Raw genomic sequence first — 22,397 nt, 5'->3', positions numbered from 1 at the left:
TTGGGGTGGTGCTGTGTGAAACCAGGAGTCAGATTCAGTGATCCTCTTGGGTCCCTTCCAACTCTGATTCTATTCCTGTGGGCCCACACCTCTGAGGTGAGGGCACAGTTTTCCCCCTTTTGTCCCTGAAAAAGGAGGAAAACTTCATAAAATTCACAAGGTGTGCCCCTTTGTTACTTTGGAGAATAAAAACATAGCCAAAAAAAAAAAAAAAAGTCAGTTTGGGAAGATGCTCCATCAGAAGTTTAAGACCTGCCATACCAACACAGCTTGATTAATGCAGACATAGGATGACAGGGGCACAGTGAGGCCAGTTGCACCGTTGAGCGGAGCACTCATAACCAGCACTGCCGTGTGCTGCCATAGCTCTGCTCCACCTCCATCTACAGACTCCAGCTGCCAGAGCTGCCAAGTTCATACTCTAAGCTCAACATATTTTTAACATAAAAGCATTTTAAATAGTTTTAATTTAAAATTAACAGGGCTATAAACAAACATCTTGGACCATTAGAAACTTTTTCCTTCTGTATTTAAGATGGGGGATACAATTGTACAAACTGTGTGCATTACCGTGTTAACTTATGACAAGTGAGAAAATGATGCTGGTAATAACAGAAATACGGAGAGGCTATAATTTGATTAGCAAAAATATTAACAACATTCATACTAAATACTGGATTAGTGAAATGAACACTGAGAGCCCAATTCAGTACTGGTGTGGACAGCTGCAGCCTCGCTGACCTGCCTGAAGACTGAATTTGGCTCAGCATCGTTGTGAAAAATGTCCCTTTTACAAAACATGAGTGATTTGTGCGTTCACCATGTGACATAAAAATTTTTGCTCCTAAAAACCCCACTAGTTTTGGCCTGGCACTGACTTCGCTTCACCCACCTTTGCCCTTTCCGCATTCACTGACACTTTTGCTCAACTCGTTGGGAAGCAGGAATGTGAAAGAAAAGGGATGCAGATAAAACACTTCAAGCCCTCTGAGGGAAGCACATACCTGAAGGAGCACTGACCACTATGAACAACTGCGACTGTAGTATTAATGACAGCAATAATAACCTCAGTGCAGGGCATTTCCTGGCAAACAGTGGGATCTGGGTTTTGAAGCGCCCCAAAGTGCCAAGTTACCTAACACACAGAAAGTAAAAAAATACAGGAGCGTGGAGCTGTACACACACTGCTGCTGAGCAATCAGCTCTCTATCCAGTCCACAGCTCATTTCATCCTGCATTATTCAAAGAGCCATCTTACGGTGCTTAAGTGTTCTAGCGTTAAGAGCCCGTTCTTAATCAGCAAACCATGTGCTGAATTTTAAGCATGCAATTAAATCTTATTTGGGAACGTCGTGGATTCAGGCTAGTTCAAAGACAAGCTGCTTTACCCACAGACAGATGTAAGCTTGTGCTGAAATGTACTTCTAAGTTGAGAAGATGGACAAACATGATGTCTAAAAAAAATCAGTACAGAGCTGAGGCTGTGCCTCAAAACCTATTTTTTTTTGTTTCTGTACCTTTGAGCACGTTGCAAGCAGATGCAATTTAACAACCATGCACTTAATTTTCTGACCAGATGTAAACAGTCTGCCTCCAATTTCCAAGGAATCTGCTGCAAAAACTCAGATCACTTCTAAGAGAAAGAAAAAAAAAAAAAAAGGGGGAACACTTCAAATGAGGGACAGTGGAGAACAGACACACAGTAAATAAATACAGGCCCTTGGTCCATAAGTCCATTTGCTACTGACACCCAACCTCAAGAAATGGATATCCTACTGATCCATCTCCTTGAAATAAACATCAAGACAGGGCAGTAACTTCCATAAAGGAAGAAAAGGTCCAGGCTAGGAAGGCACAGAGAGGTTCTTCATGCTGGGCATTCTCAGAAGATCCACTTCATCCCTCTTTTCATAACAAATCTTTCCACTCTTGCAGCCGCTTTCATTTCTGGCTCAACTGTTGCTGCATTCCTCTACTTTGGCAAGTGGGGCTGATCAGCCCTCTCACAAAGGCCTAACAAGGTAAAGTCTGTGCAGTGCTTAGAATGTGCAAGGTGCAACATAAGTGCTAAATGGTCTTATTCTAGAGATTAATGAATTAAAACTCCAAAAATATACGCACTGAGGTAACTATTAAGTACTACATTCTCTCATGATTAAAAAATAACTCATAGAATTTCCTTCTATGGAAAAGATGAATCCTGCATATGTGATCAAAGTGGTAATACCTTATTTATGTCCTGTCAAGCTTCCTGCAACTGCAGGGTGATCTTTTAGTGAAAGCAAAAGCAGGGAAGAGAGTTGCAGTTCTCAGAGAAACTAAGAACTCTGCAATGATGTCTTTCTCAAACATCTCTCTGATGCTTCCAACGCTGGTCTGCTTCCACCCATTACATGTGGAGAAGCTGGTGTCTCATAAAGCAGAAGCAATATGCAATTAGGTTTCATACCTAGCATTCTGACAAATGGCCAGAAATATCTGCTAGCAAGGGTATGGAGAATCATAATGTACATGAGCTCCCTGTAAAGCTCAATTGTTGTCCCTTAGTGAAATCCATGCCCTATTATTTGCGAATCTTGACAGTAAGACTGTGTGTAGTAACCAATGTACAAGCTCTCATCAGAACACTTGAGCTATCAAGTATAAATGGATGATCCTAATGTTCAGAAAAGGATCACTACGATTATTAAACACTGCACGTACTTTTTGTTTTTCCATTTCTGTGTCAGCTTTGGCCAAAAAGAGACAATGTGATTCAATGGACTAATGATTTGCTTGACAAAACCAAGCTCTGTGTTCCTATGCTCTGCATGACAGGTTTAAGATGTGGCAAAAAGGAGTCTCATAGCACCCTAAACAATAAGTAAATACTGCTGCAAAATGCTGATGCAAGTACCAGAATTCAACTGACATTCAAGTGTTCAAAAAACACTGAAAACGTCCCAAAGAGGTATCCTGTTTCTGTTAAAACAGTAACAGACGTGGTAGGTCCTGCTTAGTGGTTTCATTCAGTTATTTTCCTCTAGTTCTTCTGTCAAATATTCCCTTCATCGATGCTCTGAAGCTGAAGTCTCTGGCTAGCATGGGGCCTGATGCCACGCCGTGTGTTCATACCGCTTCCTGGCAGAGTCCGCGCAGGAAACAGAGCTCCTGGTAAAGCACCTTCTCCAAACAAGCTGATTTTCACATCAGCTTCAATAGCTCTTGCTAAACTGGATGCATAACTGTCCAGAGATTTATGAACATCAGCTTTTACGTGAAGAACAGAATTCTTTGCAGTTTCTGAAAGGAAAACAACAACAACAAAAAAAACAGTATATCAGAACAAACAGCATGGCTGTGCAAACACTTCAATATCGATTCATTTGTAAAGGCACGATCATGCCTTCTGTAAAGTAACTACCCTACACAGCTCATTTACCAAGAATACCCAGTATTTCCAAACCATTCGGTGAACACAAAGCTTCAGCACATAGATTAAGTACAGAAAGATTTCCTCCAATTCAAATGGGAAAAAAAATGTGATCTGATGAAGCAAAGTGTTTATACATGCATGTTGAATGATTTTCTGAATCTGATGAGGGGAACAGTTTTAAACTTAAAAAAAGGAGATTTAGATTATATGTGAGGGGGAATTTTTTCACTGAGACGGTGGTGAGGTGCTGGCACAGCTGCCCAGAGACGCTGAGGATGCCACATCTCTGGAGATGTTCAAGGCCAGGCTGGATGGGGCCCTGGGCAGCCTCAGCTGGTGGGTGGCAGCTCTGCCCACAGCAGGGGGGTTGGAACTAACTGATGTTTGAAGTCCCTTCCAACTCAAGACTCTAATCTATGCAAACTCTTATTATTTCATAATTGTAAAAATGAGCTAGGTTTTATCATTACTCGATGCTTTGAGGTATTCTGCTCATTTGTGCACTGATGGCAATAATTTATTATTTAGTAAATTCAGTCATTCAATACCAAGACTTCTAGTTCATACTCCCACAACAATCAGCCTACCTTAAGCTAACCTTGCAACATTCACAGATCACCACAGTAACACTTTGTTACTGCAGTATCAACATGAGCTGACTGAAAAAAAGTTGCACTATTCATCTATTTTCAGCTGCATGTACTGAGAAAGGTGCCCAGTCAATGAAGTTAAAAACAAACAAAAATAGAAACAACACAATTATATTTACATCAATGAAGTCTGTAAATAGAAGGATTTTAAGGCTATGAACGAGCAAGTTGAGAGTAGGCAGCAAACGCGAAGCACTGGATTAACAGAATGAAAGTATGAAGGCAGAAAAATGTGTTCCTTGAGAAACAAAACAGACTGCAGTAGCAGCTAGACAAGTGGAGCTGCAGAGAGGACACTGCCACGCAGCACAGACGCTGTGCATGAAGGCAATCCCACCATCTAACTGTTGTCGCTGCCTGTTGCTGTTTCAGAACTGGAAGAAAGACTTGCTCTTACTCTCTGCTGTCCTTGCATTAGGTGTTAGGTCTCTCAAGGTGAACAGTCATTAGATATGCTGGAGTACCTCTCCTATGAAGAAAGGTTGAGGGAATCGGACTTGTTTAGCTTGGAGAAGGCTCCAGGGAGACCTCATTGTGGCCTTCTAATACTTGAAGGGAGCGTATGAACAGAAGCGAGAATGGCTGTTTATGCAGGTGGATAGTGATAGGACAAGGGGGAATGGTTTTAAACTGAGACAGGGGAGGTTTAGATTAGATATTAGGAGGAAGTTTTTCCACACAGAGGGTGGTGACGCACTGGAACAGGTTGCCCACAGAGGTTGTGGATGCCCCATCCCTGGAGGCATTCAAGGCCAGGCTGGATGTGGCTCTGGGCAGCCTGGTCTGGTGGTTGGCGACCCTGCGCATAGCAGGGGGGTTGGAACTCAATGACCATTGTGGTCCTTTTCAACCCAGGCCATTCTATGATGTGCTCTCAGGCAATTCTAAAGGTTCGGAGAAGCTTACTGAGAAGGTAGTATATTTTGTTCTGAGCGTTTTCATACTTACCCCTAAGCCTACCTTTAATTTGCTCTACTTCATCTTCAAACGTCACTGAACTCCTTCTTCGAGGAGGATAGACACAATGTGGAAGAGAAGGGCCATCTGAGCTATAGTCTTCAAGAAGCATTGTGTCCGTTCCTGAAACAAAGCAAGTGTTCTCAAAGTGAATAAGAGCAGTGCTCAGATACAATAACAAAATTACATGAAGAGAGAAACCAAAATGTTAAGCGGTGGCAAAATCTTTTCAGTCTGCAACAGTTCCTTCAAAAGCTACCTAAACCCAGTCTCTGTAGGCAAATTTTAGTTTTAATTAAATACTGCACACAAAATGAATGAGGTCAGAGTTTTCATGGAAAGGATTGGGAATTCTTTTCTCGTTAGTGATATAAAACCTCAGGTGGCTCCAAAACGCTCAACTGCAGATTATAACATCAATAGAACATCACACAAAGGTGAAACCTTACCTTCTGTAAATAAAGGATAAAGCCAAGGGCAGCTTCCACATCTGATCAGGACAGAGGCTAACGATGGCCACCTGAGAGGCAGACAACTACAGCTGCCAAATGTCACGCTTGTAATCAGACCACAGTGGAAACCTCATTTGGAGAATTTTCCTCTGCCATTCAGTTTTTGACAACCTATTTTGATTTTCTTTAAGTGTATTTTAGTAGGAAAAAAAAATGCTTGGTAGCTGAGAATAATTTTTCTCCAATTAATTCATTTTCAGTTTATCAGTCATTTCACCTCTCAGTATTTGCTTTGCACCTTTTCAATATAAAACAGTGTACGAGCACAAGGAAATTCATCCTGACATCTCTGCAGTGCTTTCATACAAACAGCAAGACTGCAGCTCAGTCCTCCCTTGTGATGCTGGTGTGTTGGCTGTACAAGGGGGGGGCAGAGCAAGCATTCTGGAGAGATGCCAAGACAATGCTGAGTGAGCAGCCCTCAGAGAAGCCAGTGCTGCAAGGTACAGCTTCTTTAGCTTTACCGCTACTTTCATGGCATCCTGTGACATGGCACCAGGCGAGGACAAAGAGCCTTCACAAGTTTCCTAACTCCTCCAGCTGGTGACTTCACATCCCTCTTCACTCATTTCAATACTTTTGGTATTTATTCAAATTTGTTCTTTTTGCAACAAGGAAGTGTTCCAGTGCCAATTTTACAGAAAGCGAGAGAAAGACACTGCTGGAAATGCATCTCTAGACAACGTACCTCTCCATAGGTCTAGTCTTTGTTGACAATTCATTGTTTGATAAAAAGTTTATCTGTTCATTATATAAAATGAAATTTGCATGTTCTGCCATATGACTGCCTTAAGCACACAATGAGCTGATGTTCTAACACACAGCGTAAAACAAGTTAGCAACTTCCTGTGTTGTTCTGTGGATCAAGTGGGGTTTGAGCCTGCTTACTGAAAATAGTTGACTCCTACTGATCTCCAAAGGTACCTGTGTACAATGGAAGGGTGCTACTAGCGAGGTAGAAGATTCTTTCTTCTTTGAAGCAGAACATCTAATGGCCTAAGGTATACATTTGGTTTGTTCATTTAAAATGCTCAGTATCATTCCTCAGAAATGATGGTAACACACAATGATTTCAAACAAAAGCAGGCTTTGTGTGATGTTACTCTCATTTGCCGCACACAGTTGCAGAATACTCACAGCAGGCATAAAAATACCAGCATAAAATTACTACCTAAATAAAACCCAGCTCCATAGATTTCCTTTAGAAATGTAAGAAACAAACCTGTAGTACCAAGCAATTGTTAAAAGATCACCCTCTGGTGTCTCTAGAGCAGAACTACTCTTTAAAATAATTACAGTTCAGTTAAGGAGTGGTAGCCAAAATAATTGCCAGAAAAATGTAGTTACAGTTTTGGATAGAAAAATTACTGGCAGAACTCTTTTTTCCTTTTCCAAACTACCTTCAATTGAGAGATCTTAAGTAGTGACACTATCACAAGCTGAAAGCATCTGATGCAGTTATGTTTAGACTGCAGGATCAACGTGACAAAGCCTATTACAAACTAGGAATCAGAGAGGCATTCTCCACATCACTTTGTTGCTCTGTTCCTTGCGGATACAGGCAAAGTTCAAGAAGAATGACAGAAACTGAAGGAGAAAACCATGCAGTATGTCCCATTCCCAGGAAGCATTAGCAAGGGAGGGTCATTATTCCTTGCAAGTAGATATACTGAGAGCGAGGAAGGAAAAGAACTGCAGCAGTTTTGTTGTGACAGCTGGAACAGATGCTTCATGTTTTCCATCCATCAAGAGACATCTGAGTATGTAAACACCGATTATCCCAGAGAGTTCTGCCAAGTTACAAGTGCAAACTCCTGCCCAAGAAGAGAGAGCAAGAGCCTTTATTTACCTGAATCCTGTGAACAGCTGAAACCTGTGTCTCCTGTGCTGCTGCTGTTTCCTAATGGCCGCCCACCTGCCATGAGGGCAGTAAGATGAGGGGATAGTCCCAAATCTGCAAAAGAGTTCCATTCTCATTATTCAGTGGATAGTTAAGTGGTCTATAAGAGTAAGAACTTACAGTAACACTGACTCTACCATCTCATTTATTCTTGTATCTGCAAAACTTACTCTGCTCTTCCAGAGCGCACAGCACCTGGACCTTCCATCTCACAAGTAGAAATATAAGGTGAGCTGCTTTCAAGTATCTTTGGAGTCCTTCCATATGGAAAGACTCTCTTTTACCCACACCATCTAACTCCCACTCCATTTGCAATTGCATGTTTTATCAGCCAGCCAGGCTGAACACTGAGCACACACATCCAGAGAGATGGGATCACTTGCCGGGCACCTTCTAGCCAGAGAACAACCTGGTAGCCACCAGCAGGTGAGACGGGCCATTAGCATAGCAAGAAATGTACTAGCAATACCAGGGCACTGAGAGAGCTGGCTTCTTTCAAATTCTCAAATACAGGAAGGAGGAGAATCTAGGATTCTTACATAAGTGCTCTCTTTGGATCCTGCATAAAGATTTATCTTTTTTTTTTCTTTCTATCACCGTCCAGCTGGTACGCCCAATCCATTTGAAACTATCATCAGTTTCTTATCACTTGGAAAGAGAAAGTTTTCCTATGTTTTCCCTCCCACCTCAGTTCCCAACATACTCATCCACATCATCTCCTAGATATAGATTTGGCAAAGGGAGGAGAATTAGAAATCTCTTGCAGCTTGTGATGTGATGCAGCTGCACAACTCCTTCCTTTAGATGGAGTCTCTTCCAGTGACTCCAGGTTGCAAAGAGACAACAGACGCCTCTTGCTATTCTTCCCTTCCTTCTGCATTTTAGACCTTCCTTCCTAATTAAGTAACTTTAGTTACCACCTCTGCCTGGAGTGTCCCAAGGAACCCTATGAAAACATCTTATTTTTTGGAAGATTCTAAGCAGGACCAGAAAAAAGCTAATACACACACACACACACATATATATATAAAATCATAAAATCAAAGTTTACAGAAATACTGTAATACAATAAGAGCAGCATAACTTCTGTGACTCTTCAAGAGTTATGGTATAGAGCCAGCATGCAGTATATGTGGCAAAATCATACAATCTAAAGGTTGGAAAAGACCACTAATACCATCCAGTCCAACCATCAACCCATCAGTACCACGCCAACTAAACCATGCCCCTCAGCGCCACATCTGCATGGTTCTTTAAAGTCTCTAGGGAGGGTGACTTAACCACCTCAAAAAACATGCTGTCAGCAGTGCTTAAATCTCAACAGAACAAAATGGCAGTTACATGAGAAGAGTGTGAGAGAGATTATTTTTATTAACTTAATTACTGTATCTTCTCTGGCAGGGAAAACTTGGCTGGGCTAAGAGGACGAGGTTATCTCCCACAAAAAATACATTTTCCTTTCAAGTGTCTGTGATAAACCAAACAAGATTGCTGAAGCCTTCAGAAACATCCCACTTTGTTTACAGAGCTCTGAAACACGCCAACTAGGCACAGATAGGAAGAATCGCTCTTAATGGCATTAGGAACATCTTACCTGTGATCCTATTGGAAATGCTGAATAGCCTCGAGGTCCTATGCCGCTGAACAAATGACTCACGATAATACCGATCCCCAAAGCACATTCCTAGTAGCTCCTTGCGCACTGTTTTGTTCCACAGTCCATAAATTAATGGGTGGCAAATGGCACTGGAAAAGGACAACCACGTAGCTAATGTCTCCAAGGCAGGGGAAATACTGTTTTTTCCCCAGAGCGCCTCTGATGTAATTACTACCATGTAAGGTCCCCACGTAATAACAAAAGCACCGATGACAACCAAGATGGTTATGAAAGCTTTGCACTGGTTGGCAGAGTAGACAACCCCTTGGAAAGCGTTCCTTCGGCTTCCCGAGGAGGACGTGGAAGTGCTGGAGTTCTTCCTCCCGTTCCTCTGGGAGTCCTCCTCCACAATGACAACACTGCCACAGTGGATTTTGCGGGCTTTAATCCTAGCCACACGAAATATGAACCCATAGCAGATCATCATGACCACGAAAGGCAGCAACGCACACCAGACCTGCCAAAAGGCGGTGTAACCAGCCTCTTTGTGCCACGCTGCCACACACATCCACTTGAACTGGTCAAACTCCAAAGACGACCAGCCAAAGAGGGGAGGGAGGCAGCCAATGAGGGAATGGAGCCACACATACACAAGAGCCACCACTGCTCTGTTGCCTGTAATCTTCATTGGGTATACCATAGGGTAAAGGACAGCGTAGTACCTGGTGAACAGCAACAAAAAATGTCAACAGGAGCACAAACGATGAACAGCAAAAACCATATTTTATGATGTTGGTATATAGTACCATTTATAGAACAGGCTCTTTTCTCTGAACTTCAACGTATACTTCTCTATAAACCTCAAAGTGAATTAATTGTATCAGGAAGCCTGTTAAGAGTAATTGAATGCGAGAAGACAGAGCTTTGCAGAAAAGACTGTAAAACCGGGCTGAAGGCACACATATCTATTAAATCTGCCCCTGGCTGTGAATTTTAAACTGTTACTTCTTGTTTTTCAAGTCACGTATTATTACAGCATTGTTTCCTTTAAAAACAGCTAGATGCACGTCAACTTTCTATATTATCAATGGCAATGCTTTCTTCTGCTCTGTGTCAAAATTTCACATGGGACTGAAGGAAAAAGACACTGCAACTGCACGCAGAGTTATCCACAGCAGTGCTTCTCCAGCCTACAAACAGCCAACAGGTCACCCTACGGAATGACTGAGCAATCAGTTACCGCCCATTATGAAAAGCCACTTACCGGTCTATGGCTATGAGTCCAAGAGTAAGCATGCTGGCTGAGCTGATGAGCATGTAGAGCAGGGCTGAGAAATTGCACCAAACGACTCCAAAGATCCATTCCCGCCTGATGGAGCTGGTGACGACAAAAGGCAGCACCAGGACAGAGAGCAGGAAGTTGGAGAGGGTCAGGCTGAACACAAACTTGTTGCTCAGCGTGAGGAGGTAAGACTTCCGATAGAGGGTGACAACAATGATGAGGTTGCCCACGCAGATGAAAACGGCAATGACGATGATAGCAATGGCTTCCGTGACTCTGACCGCGCCGTCTTCCTGCGTGGTAAGGTTCTTCAGACCATTCCCATTGCTGAGGGAAGAATTGCTGCTCATGGTCAGAGTGAGCAGAGCAGGAGCCGCCGAGACATGCTGAGCACCTAGAAGCAGAACAACACCGCTTAGCTTAGCGACTTTCCACCGACGTTTCCTCACGCTCTCTCCAAAGACTGGAAACTCTTCCGTCTGCATCAATTAAACCTTACCTGTAGGACGCCGGAAATCATTTTAGGTGGGAAACCAAAGGGGCAGGAGATTGCCAGTGGGTACACCGGAGGTCAGTGGCAGAGCCAAGCCTAGAAAAGGGAAGAAGCTATCTGAAAGACAGAAAGAGGCACGTGGAACGGGAGGAAACATAAAAAGTCAACACATTTTATTTATAAATATTCTAAGTACCTTACTTTTTTCTAAGCCATACCAGCCAGCTGTACGTCTAGGCTGGAAGAAATAATAATGATGTAACTAAATCTTGGACTTCTTGAAGGAAGGTAAACTTTGTATTTAAGTTTGGCCAGCTGATCCTGATGGTTACGCTGGGCTTTGCATACGCAGCCATGTGCTGGTGTCTGCGCACATCTGCCTGCTCATACTCATATCCTGCTGACTCTTCCTTAACAGTTTCCAAGTAACAGCCAAAGGCTCAGGGATCACTGCACGTATTCTCTCAGCGTGCTCTCTCCGTGTTCATCATCACATTAGCTACAACAGCAATTCTATCGCCAACACCGAAGGCCCGGGATAAAGAAGCCTTCAGTACAATGGGTACAAAAGACAGCTGGCATTAAGCTGTAGCCCACCCTACGGCAGTGCCCACAAACCCTTAATCTCATGAAGCCCCAGTGCTCAGCACCCAACCCGATGCCTCACCACCTCCTTTGGTGGAATCTCAAGGCTCCCCCAGGCTCCTCAGCCTCTTCTCCCCGCTGCCTCCAGCTTGTGCCCCGACCTCCTTCATCCAATCCCACACCCAGCTGCAGCCCAACACCCCAGAACAAATAACGTTAAAAGTGCAAATACGAAAACTAGAAGAAAAGAGTTTGGTTTCAGCTTCTCAATGCAGAGTTGCTACTCACACCCCTTGGAGACAGAGGGGCTGAAGTTCCCCCGCCGTGACGGTGCCCACCTGCAGCCCCCGGAGGCCCGGGAGCGCTCGGGGCACCTCTGTCTCACGCGGGAGGCTCCCTCGGCCCCGGGAGCGCCGTCAGGCCGCAGAGCCATCTTTTACAGTCTTTATCTGCGCTTTCCTACGACTCTCCCTGACGGCGCTGCGGGACCACGCTTTATGCCGCACAGCTCAGCTCTCCTCGGGACATTCGCTGCCGCGCGTCCCTCGGGGCTGCCCCGTCCCGCCCCACCACACCGCACCCCGCCCGAAGGAGAACGCACCCCACGGCCGGCGGGCAGGGCCGGGGGATCGCCTCCATTTTGCCCCCGCGCTCCCTCCGGCAGCGAACAAAGGCCGGAGGGGAGAAGCGAAGGGAGCGCTTCCCGCACGCCGGGCCACGCCGCGCATCCCGCGCATCCCTCGCCTCGCCCGGCGCCCGCCCCGTCCCGCACGGCCGGACCGCACGCACTCACCCGCCGCCGCCTCCGCCAGGGCGGGAGGTGTCGGGTGTCGGCGGTCGAGCCGCGCCATGCCCCCGCCCCGCGCTCGCCCCTCTCCCCACCCACCCACCGCCTCCTTTCTCTCTCTCGCACCGCCCCCGCCGCCGGGTGGGGCCCAACCCGCGGGAACGGCGTGGCTCTGCCGCAGGGCCGCCCGGCCCCGCTGACAGCGCAGAGGCACGGGCCGGTTTCACGCAGGGAGACGTCAGCGGGCACAGCGAGGGGCACAGCGCGGCCAACCGCCCTCCCAGCCACGAGTGCCGGCACACCGCCGCGCGTCGGACGGGGGCGGCTGCTGCTGCCGCCTCCCAGGGAGCGCGGCACGGGAGTGGCCCAAGGTGCGAGGGACAACCACGTGCCGCGCCCGCCTGTCCTTGACTCCAAAGTTCTCCGCAACCAGGCGGGACTTGGCGCTTGCCGCGCTGTCGCACCTGGTCACTTTTAAGGACCTCCCCCCGGCCGGGCGCCGCCAGGAGTGGGGCAGAGGTGGAGGGATGCGCAGCCACCGCCCGCCCTCACAGCACAGCGCCCCGCAGCACGCCGCTGCCGCATGACTTCCGGCCTGCGCGTGCAGGGCCTCTCTCCCGGAAGCGGAAGTTCGGTGAGGAGGCGGTTACGGAGAGGCGCTGTTGCCGTGAGGGGCGCGCGGCCGTAGCGGAGGGGCCGGGAAGGGCAGGCAAGGGTGAGCCGCCGCCGTTGCCCCTTCCGGCCTTCTCCTCGGTGGGGTCGCGTCCTCCGTCTTCGCCATGCACCCCGTTTTCCAGAGCAGCCGGCGCGACTTCACCTTTGGGCCGTGGAAGCTGAGCGCCGTCTGCACGCACATCATGAAGTCGGCGCAGGCCGAGAGGTGAGGCGGGAGCCGTGCGCCGCGGGGCCGGGAACCCGCCTGTGGGAGCGGGGGTACTCGGAGGAACCGCCGCACCTGGGCGGGGAGACGTTGCTCCAATACAGCGTGCCCGGCATCTCGGATATCTTTTATTTTATTTTTCCCTTTTGAAGAGCCTGGGCTGGTTTCGCTTACGGGCAGCTATCAGAATCTCGTCAATGGAGGTCCGGCCCTCAGCGATCAGACACCCGCTAACTGGAAGCTTGATTTTTCGTGATTATCTATTAAGGATCATTAAGATGCTTTTATGCGTGGTGCACACACTCCTGTAAGCTACTTCTTCGTAACATAAAGGACTTCATTAAAAATTGATTGTTTGCTTTCTTCTCGCAGCAGTAATTTCCACTGCTGTCAGACCGTTGGATGAAACGCTGCTGTGTCAGCACTGAGTGCTTAAGTCAGATTTGCTAATGTGGAGCTGAACAGTTCAGCTGTTAGGGCCCTAGCTGACCTCGGTGGCAGCTGAGTTTGACAGATAATTCTAGAATTCAGTTTCCAGAATAAGCATCTGGGGAGCTGTGAAGGAAAGCTTCAGTTGTGTTGCCTTCAGTTTTTCTATTTGCGTGAGTCCACTATGGTGAAGTTTTACGCTTTGTTTCTATCTTATAAGAAGCCAAGTAAACTTCATTATTCTTTTCTGTATTATAACGGCATTATGCTCACTTTTTAAACTACATATCTGCCTCCAAACATGTGGGAATGGCGTTACTAACTCTTATTTTTATTTGGTGCTCACTACGCACAATAATCTTAATGCTTTTCCCTAATGGTCCTGCACTTTTTGTAGTTGCGGGTAAGAAAACTTGAATGTGTGTTTTACTGATTTATCTGTAAAGAGGATTCAGTATTCAGTTGAGTGGTGCCCGTGTCTGCAGGAGAAGAAGGACTGTTACTGCAGTACTCCATTTTTCTGACATGTTTGTGAAGACTTAATTCACAAAGTGCTGTCTCTTAAAAATGAAGATCTTAGGGATAAAGTTCAGGAGAATGTTAACTGTTTTCTTTAAGCAAGAGGGAGACCTGAACTGCCAGTCTAGAAACCAGGCTACTCACTGTGCGCATTTTCTGTTCTGCTCAGTTTCTTTCACGGTAGCTATTTTAAATGAAGCAGTTGCCTCTGTAACATTTCAGAAATTACCTTTATCCTTTTAGATGTTTTCCAGGGATGCTGAGATGATCACAATGTGTTGAAAAAGGTAGAAAAGCAAAGGTACAATGGTTAAGCCATAAACTCTTTAATCTTAATGAATAAAGCACCTAGTGGTAGGGAGGGAATGGTGGAAGTGTATGAAATATATATTTTGCTAAACAATATCTGTGTGTGCATAAAGCAGTGTGCATCTATATTTATTTTTGTACAGTGTATGTATAAAAAATGATGTAACTCAAAAGGTGAGCTGGAATGGCTTTATATTTTCTGCAGGGATTTGTATTTCTTCTATTCACCAAGTTCAGTTGGTCCCACAGCTTTCATGCTTGGAGGTTATGAATACCAACATGGGTTTTCTACAAAGCTGGGAAGTCAGCAGAGCAGTAGGTGTGTGTTCTGCACTGTGCTTTTAACGTGCTCTGCCGTGCTTGTTTTCAGGCTCTGTTTTGTAGCCTTCTAAAGATGGTAGCGTGGACTGCTGTGTAATGGGTTTAAACTTGCTGACAATAAGTACCCTTTCATAAAACTATCTGATCATCTGCAAAAGTAGCTGTTGGATCGTCCAGAGGTTTGTCTGCAATGGGCTGAAAGCTGCTACTTCATCCTTATCATCCCTTTTTTTCCTTCCTGTCTGTGAGGCTTTTGTACTCTCCTGATGGAGAAGGCAAGCTTTAGGAATAACCTTACAGTGGAAAAGTCACTTAGGATCGGTGATTCTGCAACTCATGTCAGCTGATTAACTGGGAAGGTAACAATGTTTTTAAGACATACTGATGGTGTGTCTTGGCAATTACTGTGGTATAGAGAATACTTACAAACACAGATTGTTTTCACTCAACTATGGCTGACTCATGTCTCCTTATTGGACTGCTATTTTTCTTTGCAGGCTGGCTGAAGAATTACACATGCCTTCCCTGCCAGAGATGATGTTTGGAGACAATATCCTGAGAATACAGCATGAACATGGTTTTGGAATTGAGTTCAATGCAACAGATGCTTTAAAATGTGTCAATAATTGCCAAGGTATGATCAAAGTGGCTTGTGCAGAGGAGTGGCAAGAGAGCAGGTACAGTATTTTATCACCAGTGGGCAAGTACTGCTGTGTTGTATGCCAAACTGTTATAAAGTAGTTAAAGCAACAGACTGAACTCTGAAGACCGTGTTGTATTTAGTTCTGCCATTGATGCAATCGATGTATTGGCAGAAATCACTTAGCTTCTTTTTTTTTTGACATAATCATCCTATCTGTTACTCGGGGTCAGCTGCATTTTTCAGTAACTTCCTGGCTTTCTTAAAACTAACTGCATGTTTAATATGGTTTAGTTCTGATTCTATTTATTCAAATTCATGGGGGCTTGCACGTTACAGGTGTGTGTGTACTGGTGTGTAAAAGTGCAAAATGCTGTAGTTCAACATCTTAGCCTTAGGACTGTAGCAGGACAATCACTGTGCATGAGAACTTATTGTACTGCTTAGTATTTAGCAAATTAGTGGCACAGCTCCTAGGAATAAGTCAAGGAGAGAAATGAAAGCTGTCTTAAAAACAGGTAGCGTTGTTAATTATTGCTGTGTTGTCAGCAAAATGATTTCTGCCTGCTTCCTGAAGAAATGATTGTGAACTGCAGACTTTTCAACAGCGTTTAAAAGTCTTTATTTTCATAGAATCTTTACTTGGCCTCATAAGCCCAAGGCAATGTTAGCACAGGAATTTGGGTAATGGTTTTCTAATTCCCTCTGAAAACAGCTGTTGCGGAAGAACCAATGCCACGTGCTTAAGTCTTGACATCACCAGTGCACTACAGACAATGCTGCTCTTTCTCTTGAGTAGTTAGGACATGAGTGTGGGAATCATAACATATAACCTTATGTGAGGTTGTAAATTTTTAACAATTACTACAAAGTGTGCTGTGTTCTTTTTCACTTCTCGAGGAGTGAGACTGAGCACACTAAGGAAGTTGTCAAGCCTTATGATTGGACCTACACAACTGACTACAAAGGAACATTGCTGGGAGATACTGCAACACTAAAGGTAAGCATTTTTCCCCTGCTGCATGCTGTTTACCTGTTGTTTCAGCCAAACACAGAGCACTTTTTCTTTTTTTTGGACCTGTCAGTAGGCTTTTATAAATTCTGCATGGTTCTTAGTTTCTGACTTCAAAGCATGCCTTGAGCTTTTCATGTTTCTCATTGTGTTCTCTCAATCAAATCACAGCTTATTAAAAAAAACTTCAGGTTTGGTGGTTTGGTTTTTTTTTTGTTGTTGCTTGGTTTTTGTTTTTGCAACAGTAATTCCTCATATTTCAGTGACAAGGCCCACCCTTGACTTTATTTTACAATGAGGCTGAAGTTGCCAACTGCTCATTACTGTATACAGATTGCTTGCTACTAAGCAGATAATCTGTATTACTTCCCTAGGATTGTGTTGGTTACAGATCACTACAGTTACTCTGGAATCAAACCTGCAGCATAAAAGTAAGCTGTCTTGTTGGCCCCTATTCTTTGGGCAGCAGAAATGTATGAGCACGTGTAGAGCAGAAGATGGAAAAGCTCTAGGTACTTGATTTCTGTGGGAAGGCTTTATTGAAATTTGGGGTTTGCAGTTGGCTAGAAATGCCAATTGCGTGGAAAACTGTTCGCAACCCAGAAGGCCTCAATTGCATGTTAAACATGAGGGCATCTTTGAATATTTTCAAATTCAGCTTGCTGCTGAAGGCTACAAAACCTGTACTCAAATGACGGTTTGTTTAGAACTTTCCATTCTTGATTCTTGCTTTGCTCAATGTTTCCTCTTGGAAAGTTTGGCTTCAGTTTTAACTTTGCCTCTTGGAATTCTGGATGTCTTCAGCGTAGGGCTCTGGGAGCTTTTCCCTTCAGAAAGGTAGCAAACGGAGGATTTCAAAGAACGGGAGAAACTTTATGCAGTTTGACAGCAAACAGTCTGCTAACTGTTGATCTTTTTCTTTAGGTTGTTCCTACGACAGAACATATAAATACAGAGAAATTGAAGGCCAGGGAACAAATCATGTTTTTTGAAGAAGTACTTCTGTTTGAAGACGAGCTTCATGATCACGGCGTGTCGAGTTTGAGTGTAAAAATAGTGAGTACTGAGAGGTGAATGCAAGAGGCTTGGGGACCCAGCTAGCCGATGTAGCTAGCTGTAGTGTAGTCACTCCTTTGCATTTTATTCCTTCTAGAATTTAAAGTTTAAAATGAGAATTTCTTTATTCTTGCTCTTAAAATTAGTGTTATTGGAAATGGTTATCTTGAAATCTTTTTGTCACTTGCTGTAGGGAGTTTGTCAGTTGCTTGTCCGTCTTCCTTTCTGCATCCCTAGGCTCTTTAGCAATGGCCTGCTCTGCTGCCCACTGATAGCTGTAGTTTATCACCGACCCAGCTTAGGAATTTTACTACTGAAAGCTCACTCATAGTCTTCTGTTGTGAATTTCTGACTCAAGTAAACACATGGCTAAAGTAAAACTTTGTGTTACGCTGAATGGAACATCTTTATATTTCAGAGAGTCATGCCTTCCAGCTTTTTTGTGCTGTTGAGGTTTTTCTTGCGAGTTGATGGAGTACTTATCAGGATGAACGACACGAGGCTTCACCATGAGGTAAGCCCTCATTCACCATTATGAATGTTTTACAGATGCTCACCTGCAGTATTACTTTCAGAGAAGACCTGCTGATATTCCTGTATATCAGTACTGATGCTTTGGGGCACAAAGGTTACCCAAACCAAACTTTCAAGTTTGTTTTGTTATAGTGGTGCTGAAGCAGCAGCCAAGTGCTGGGTGTTATATGAGCAGGGTAGCCTATAGCTTATGCTAAATAATGATTTAAATACGTTTGACAGACACAGTTTAGAGAGGCAGTACAAGACAACAAATAGACAACAGTAAATGGTGTGATGTTGTTGTTACAGGTTTGGGTGGGTTTTTTTGCTTTTGGCTTGTCTAGTATTATGACTGCAAGTTTAACCTTGCAGAGAAGTATCTATACTATGCTGAGTTCAAATATCCCATAAATAAGACAGAACATAGCAGATTTGCTTATTGTGTCCAGCTGACAACAAACTGATGCAGGAGTTCTGAGAGAAGGCTGACAAAGACATTCAGTCATAGATTTTCAAACTGTTGTGTGCAAAAAGGTGACTTTTGGGAAAGATGCCATGCTTTGTCTCTGGGAGCCTGAATGTACGTTTCTGCTGAAGATCCGTGGTCAGTCACATTCAAATGTTTCCTGAATTCAGTGGTTTTACAATGCTCATTTTGCACTCTGATAATTTTGTAATGAATCTTTGTGATTTGTTTTTTTTCCCCATCAGTCTGACAAGGCTTATATGTTGCGAGAATATACATCGAGGGAAAGCAAAATATCAAGTTTAAAGGTATTACATTTTTAATGGTTTTTTTTTCCTTGTCTGCTTTTTAACATTCTTTTATGGTCCACAAAGAAAATACTGTGTCAGTAATTCCTTTGAAATATCCTTTGGTAATCCAAGCAGGGGGAGGGTCCTCCTGCGTGTGTAGTTTGTATTTTAGGGATTTCGGGGCAGATTGACCTGTGAAGATGATTCAGTGATCACATTTACAATATATGGGATTGTGTTAATTTTTCTACTTTGGAGTTAACAGCCGTTTCTGTTATTATTTTAGAACTGTTCAGTCACAAAGTCAGGTAGTTCATTTCCCTATGTTGAATTTTGATGTTGAATAGGATGTTGAATTTTGGTGCTGGCTGTGTGCTCACAACACGGACTAGAAGTCAGAATCTGTTTGTTGCTACAGATTCGTTTGTTTGTTCTCTCAGAACAATTTTAATAGCTTATCTTAAACCCAAGCAGTAGCTCAGAATCATTTGTGGCACGTTTACAGTTGTAATGTTGACTTGTTATTCTTTACCCAATGTATGATTCTTAGGTACTCTCCCTTTTTTCTTCACCTGTAAAGTGTGACTAATGTGAGGCTAACGTTCCGAGGGAATGTTTTTGCCCAAATATTTTCTCCTTAAGGAAAGGAACAGGTTGTCATTTTTCAACAATATGTGATCCCTAATCAAGGCGATTAAATCAGGAATGATCTTTTTGATAGTTTGATGGTTTCTGAAACACAAGTAGTTGATGTAGGTTTTGTTTTAACCTCATACTTCATATTGCTTTCCTGTTCCTTAGATCAGCTCCAGTAGGTAGAGGAGAAAAGAATTCTCAAGTCTGAATTAGTTGAAGTGGCAGTAGAATTCCTTGCATGTTAGGAGTATCTGACGTTCAGGTTGTACTTGAGTAGCTCTATACTTCTTGCTTTACGGGATGTTGTTAGAAAGTTGTGCACTCAGTGTAGGCTGTGGTTGTTTTCTGTTGTCCCGACAAATGTCTGTGTGTGAAGCTATGTCATCTGCAGGAATCTACAGGGAAAGATATGAATTAACTTAGACCAACTAATTTCTTCAAATGCGAAATTAAAATCCACTCAGTTACTATTCCATATAAGTAGCTAAGCATTGTAGTGGACTTCTTCAAACTAAGACGTATGTTGAGATGTCAGTGTCAATTATCAGTAGCTCCAGGGAATGTATTGCAATGACCAGTAGACATTTAACATTAAATCCATTATGGCCATCCTGGTCTCATCCAAGTTAGACTCTCAAAGAGACAGCGTGCAGCGCTGAAATATGGACACTGTAGATGTTCTGGAACGTCTCTGACTTTTGTGTGAAGATAAAATCTGCTGCTTAGAAATGTGAAATACTTTTCCTTAACTGCTGATGACACTCAAGAAGTAAGAGATTGTATGTGTTTTATTTGAAGTAATAACCTAAATTTCTCTGTGCCACGTGACTTCGGGGTGTTTGAATCAGGTAAACTAAAGATTAGCTGTCCATAAATATTTGTTCTTTGGAATCCTTTTCTTTCCTTTTTGTTCATTCATTTCATCTAAACTTTTTGCTCCTTAGCATGTGCCACCTTCCCTGTTCACGGAACCTAACGAGATCTCTCAGTATCTACCCATAAAGGAGACAATATGTGAAAAACTAGAATTCCCAGGGACACTGGAATCTAATAATCCGGAGGCATCGCTGGAAACCACATGTGTTAAGTCAAAATAAACGTGACTTTATATGGACTGAATTAGACTGGAGATGGTGTGATCGTGTAGGCGTTACTGAGGGGTGCAGTTTCACTACTAGTGGAATAAAGAATTTGGCTATTTTTTCTGTAGCCCTGACAGAAAACAGAACTCATTTCAAGAAGGTTTCGCTAATGGTTGTTCTATCTTGTTTGTTTGTTTCTTTTAAACCTGTATCTGGAGTTAATGATAGAGCGGTGGTCAATTACAGTCTTCAAAGGCACTGGAGAAGGACTTTCACAAGGAAAGAGTGTGGGTTCTGCTCATCTCACCAGTGAGGCAGGACTGTTGCCTGGGCCCTCCAACACAAACGCTTCCATGAAGATTTTGCTAGTCTCTTGATATCTGAAGCAGCAATATTAGTCATAAAATTGGCATAATTCTATTTCTATGGAGTAATCATCTACAGTAAAAATTGGTAAATAAAATTCCTCTGCGTATGTTTTGAGCTTTCAGTCCTAAGAGAGAGATTTTGCTTCTCCTACTGCAAACTGATAACCCATCAAGTTACTTCTTGGCTGGGGAGAAAGGGCATTTATTGTCTTCGATTCTCTCCAAGATGCTGGTATTTGCAGTTTGAGAAAGAGGAGCTTACGTAGCTTCAAAAGGATGCTAGCTTGTATTCCAGATGCATTGTTTTGGTTTGCTTAAAATCTTTAAGTTCTAATACCAATAGAAGTGTGATCACATGTGCAGTCACTATTCTAACTTCACATTTTGTGGATTAAGCTTTTAAGTAATTTTGTTGCTTTTGGAAATCTTAAATTACATCGATAGTTTGTTCTAAGATTGGGGGAGCTAAACAGGCTTGTCTTAAGTTTGCTGCTTACACTCAGTGAAGTGCAAGAAGCTGAGGACTGTAGCAAAAAAACACGCCTTTTGGTTTGATGGGCTGATAAGAATGTGTAAATTCTGATGTCCTGGACTGTTTTAATTAAAAATCTTCATATTCTACACTGTGCGTCTTCAAACAAGTCTTGGGGTGGGTTATTTCAATTAACCGTGTCTTCTGAGAAATGGTTTTCATTTAAAGACAGTGCTGATGTTTTTATATAAAGAGTGCACTACTATTCAAGTGACTGCACTTGTTTCCTAAAGCCTGTAGTGTCAGGACAAAGTGTTTATCTGGCTGTAAATGAATGTAGAGTGGAAGCAATCCAAATTCATCTGGAAATAGCATATTATTGAGGTCCTCCCCGGTGATAGAGGGATACGAGCACAGAATGAAAAGGAAGGGAACAACTGAGCGAAGAGATACTGTGCTGGCAGGAGCATATCAGGGCACTTTTCCTCTAAGAAGTCACTCTTCTATGTGCCTTACGGGCTTATAAAAGCACAATCTGAAGTCAAAGCTGGCAGTGATTGAGAGAAGAGCAGATGTGCTAACACAAAGGAAACTATGTCTGCATTCATTGATGAAAGCTACCATCTTGGTTTACTCAGTGATGCTAATACGAAGCTCCACTGAGCTCAAGTGTGGTTGGGGGGACCTTTGGAACTGACATCTGGTGTTGGAAAGGGTGCTCTGCATGTTTATTTGATATGTATTTTACCTTGTCCATCATACTTAGTAATCTGTGACCTGTTGATGCAGTTGTCTTGAATAGACTTGAATCCTGAACCTATAGCTCTGATATCCATCTGTTTTGGGTGCTGTGCGTTTAAGTGGAACACGGATGTTGGAGAAATCACAAGGACGTATTTAGAAAGTCAGTCACCACAAAGTAGAACACAGAACGCTATTCCTGCCTCTTACACCGCACAGATCAGCAAGAAGCAGTGAGAGAAACTCTCTGGTACAGCTTTGCCTGAGAAAGGTACTACCGTGGACATGTAGTGCTGGGAGGAGGGCGCGGGGTGATTCTCCGGCTGTTTTGTAGCGAGTCGAACATACGGCAATTTATACTCCCCTCTTGTATGTTAATAAATAAAATATACGTGACGTTTCACAGCCCCGTTCTTATCTGAGCAAAATAAACCGAAGTAACGGCAGGTGATGCTGTGCCCGGGGCAGCTGGAACGGCCTCA

General features: G+C 43.7%; 2 protein-coding genes across 11 annotated transcripts; one reads left to right on the top strand and one right to left on the bottom strand.

Annotated features, from left to right (window-relative positions):
- Positions 1-512: 512 nt before the first annotated feature.
- On the bottom strand, positions 513-12,753 carry GPR161 (G protein-coupled receptor 161). 9 transcript variants are annotated; one of them, XM_015296748.4, is made up of 7 exons: positions 12,643-12,753; positions 10,813-10,923; positions 10,296-10,707; positions 9,029-9,753; positions 7,384-7,488; positions 5,014-5,145; positions 513-3,282 (listed from the first exon to the last, which is right to left on the bottom strand). In XM_015296748.4, exons 3-7 carry the CDS (start codon positions 10,661-10,663, stop codon positions 3,035-3,037), a joined length of 1,578 nt encoding a protein of 525 aa, XP_015152234.1. In that variant the 5' UTR covers positions 10,664-10,707; positions 10,813-10,923; positions 12,643-12,753; the 3' UTR covers positions 513-3,034. The 9 variants fall into 9 exon arrangements, with proteins under 9 accessions (XP_015152234.1, XP_004938290.1, XP_040505200.1 ...); XM_004938233.5 differs by having other exon boundaries at positions 10,813-10,902; XM_040649266.2 differs by having other exon boundaries at positions 5,026-5,145; positions 10,813-10,902.
- A 61-nt stretch (positions 12,754-12,814) lies between these two features.
- On the top strand, positions 12,815-22,320 carry TIPRL (TOR signaling pathway regulator). Of its 2 annotated transcripts, none has more exons than XM_416593.8 (7): positions 12,815-13,058; positions 15,134-15,313; positions 16,177-16,276; positions 17,213-17,344; positions 17,763-17,858; positions 18,572-18,634; positions 20,197-22,320. In XM_416593.8, the coding sequence occupies exons 1-7, from the start codon at positions 12,958-12,960 to the stop codon at positions 20,347-20,349; spliced, it is 825 nt and encodes a 274-aa protein (XP_416593.1). In that variant the 5' UTR covers positions 12,815-12,957; the 3' UTR covers positions 20,350-22,320. The 2 variants fall into 2 exon arrangements, with proteins under 2 accessions (XP_416593.1, XP_046761453.1); XM_046905497.1 differs by having other exon boundaries at positions 12,975-14,995.
- The last annotated feature ends 77 nt before the right edge of the window (positions 22,321-22,397 follow it).

The sequence above is a fragment of the Gallus gallus genome, chromosome 1 (genome assembly GCF_016699485.2).
Source record: "Gallus gallus isolate bGalGal1 chromosome 1, bGalGal1.mat.broiler.GRCg7b, whole genome shotgun sequence".
In the NCBI taxonomy this organism is placed as follows: domain Eukaryota; kingdom Metazoa; phylum Chordata; class Aves; order Galliformes; family Phasianidae; genus Gallus; species Gallus gallus.
Note: the sequence above shows the minus strand (reverse complement) of the source record. Positions and strands in the feature narration are given on the sequence as shown.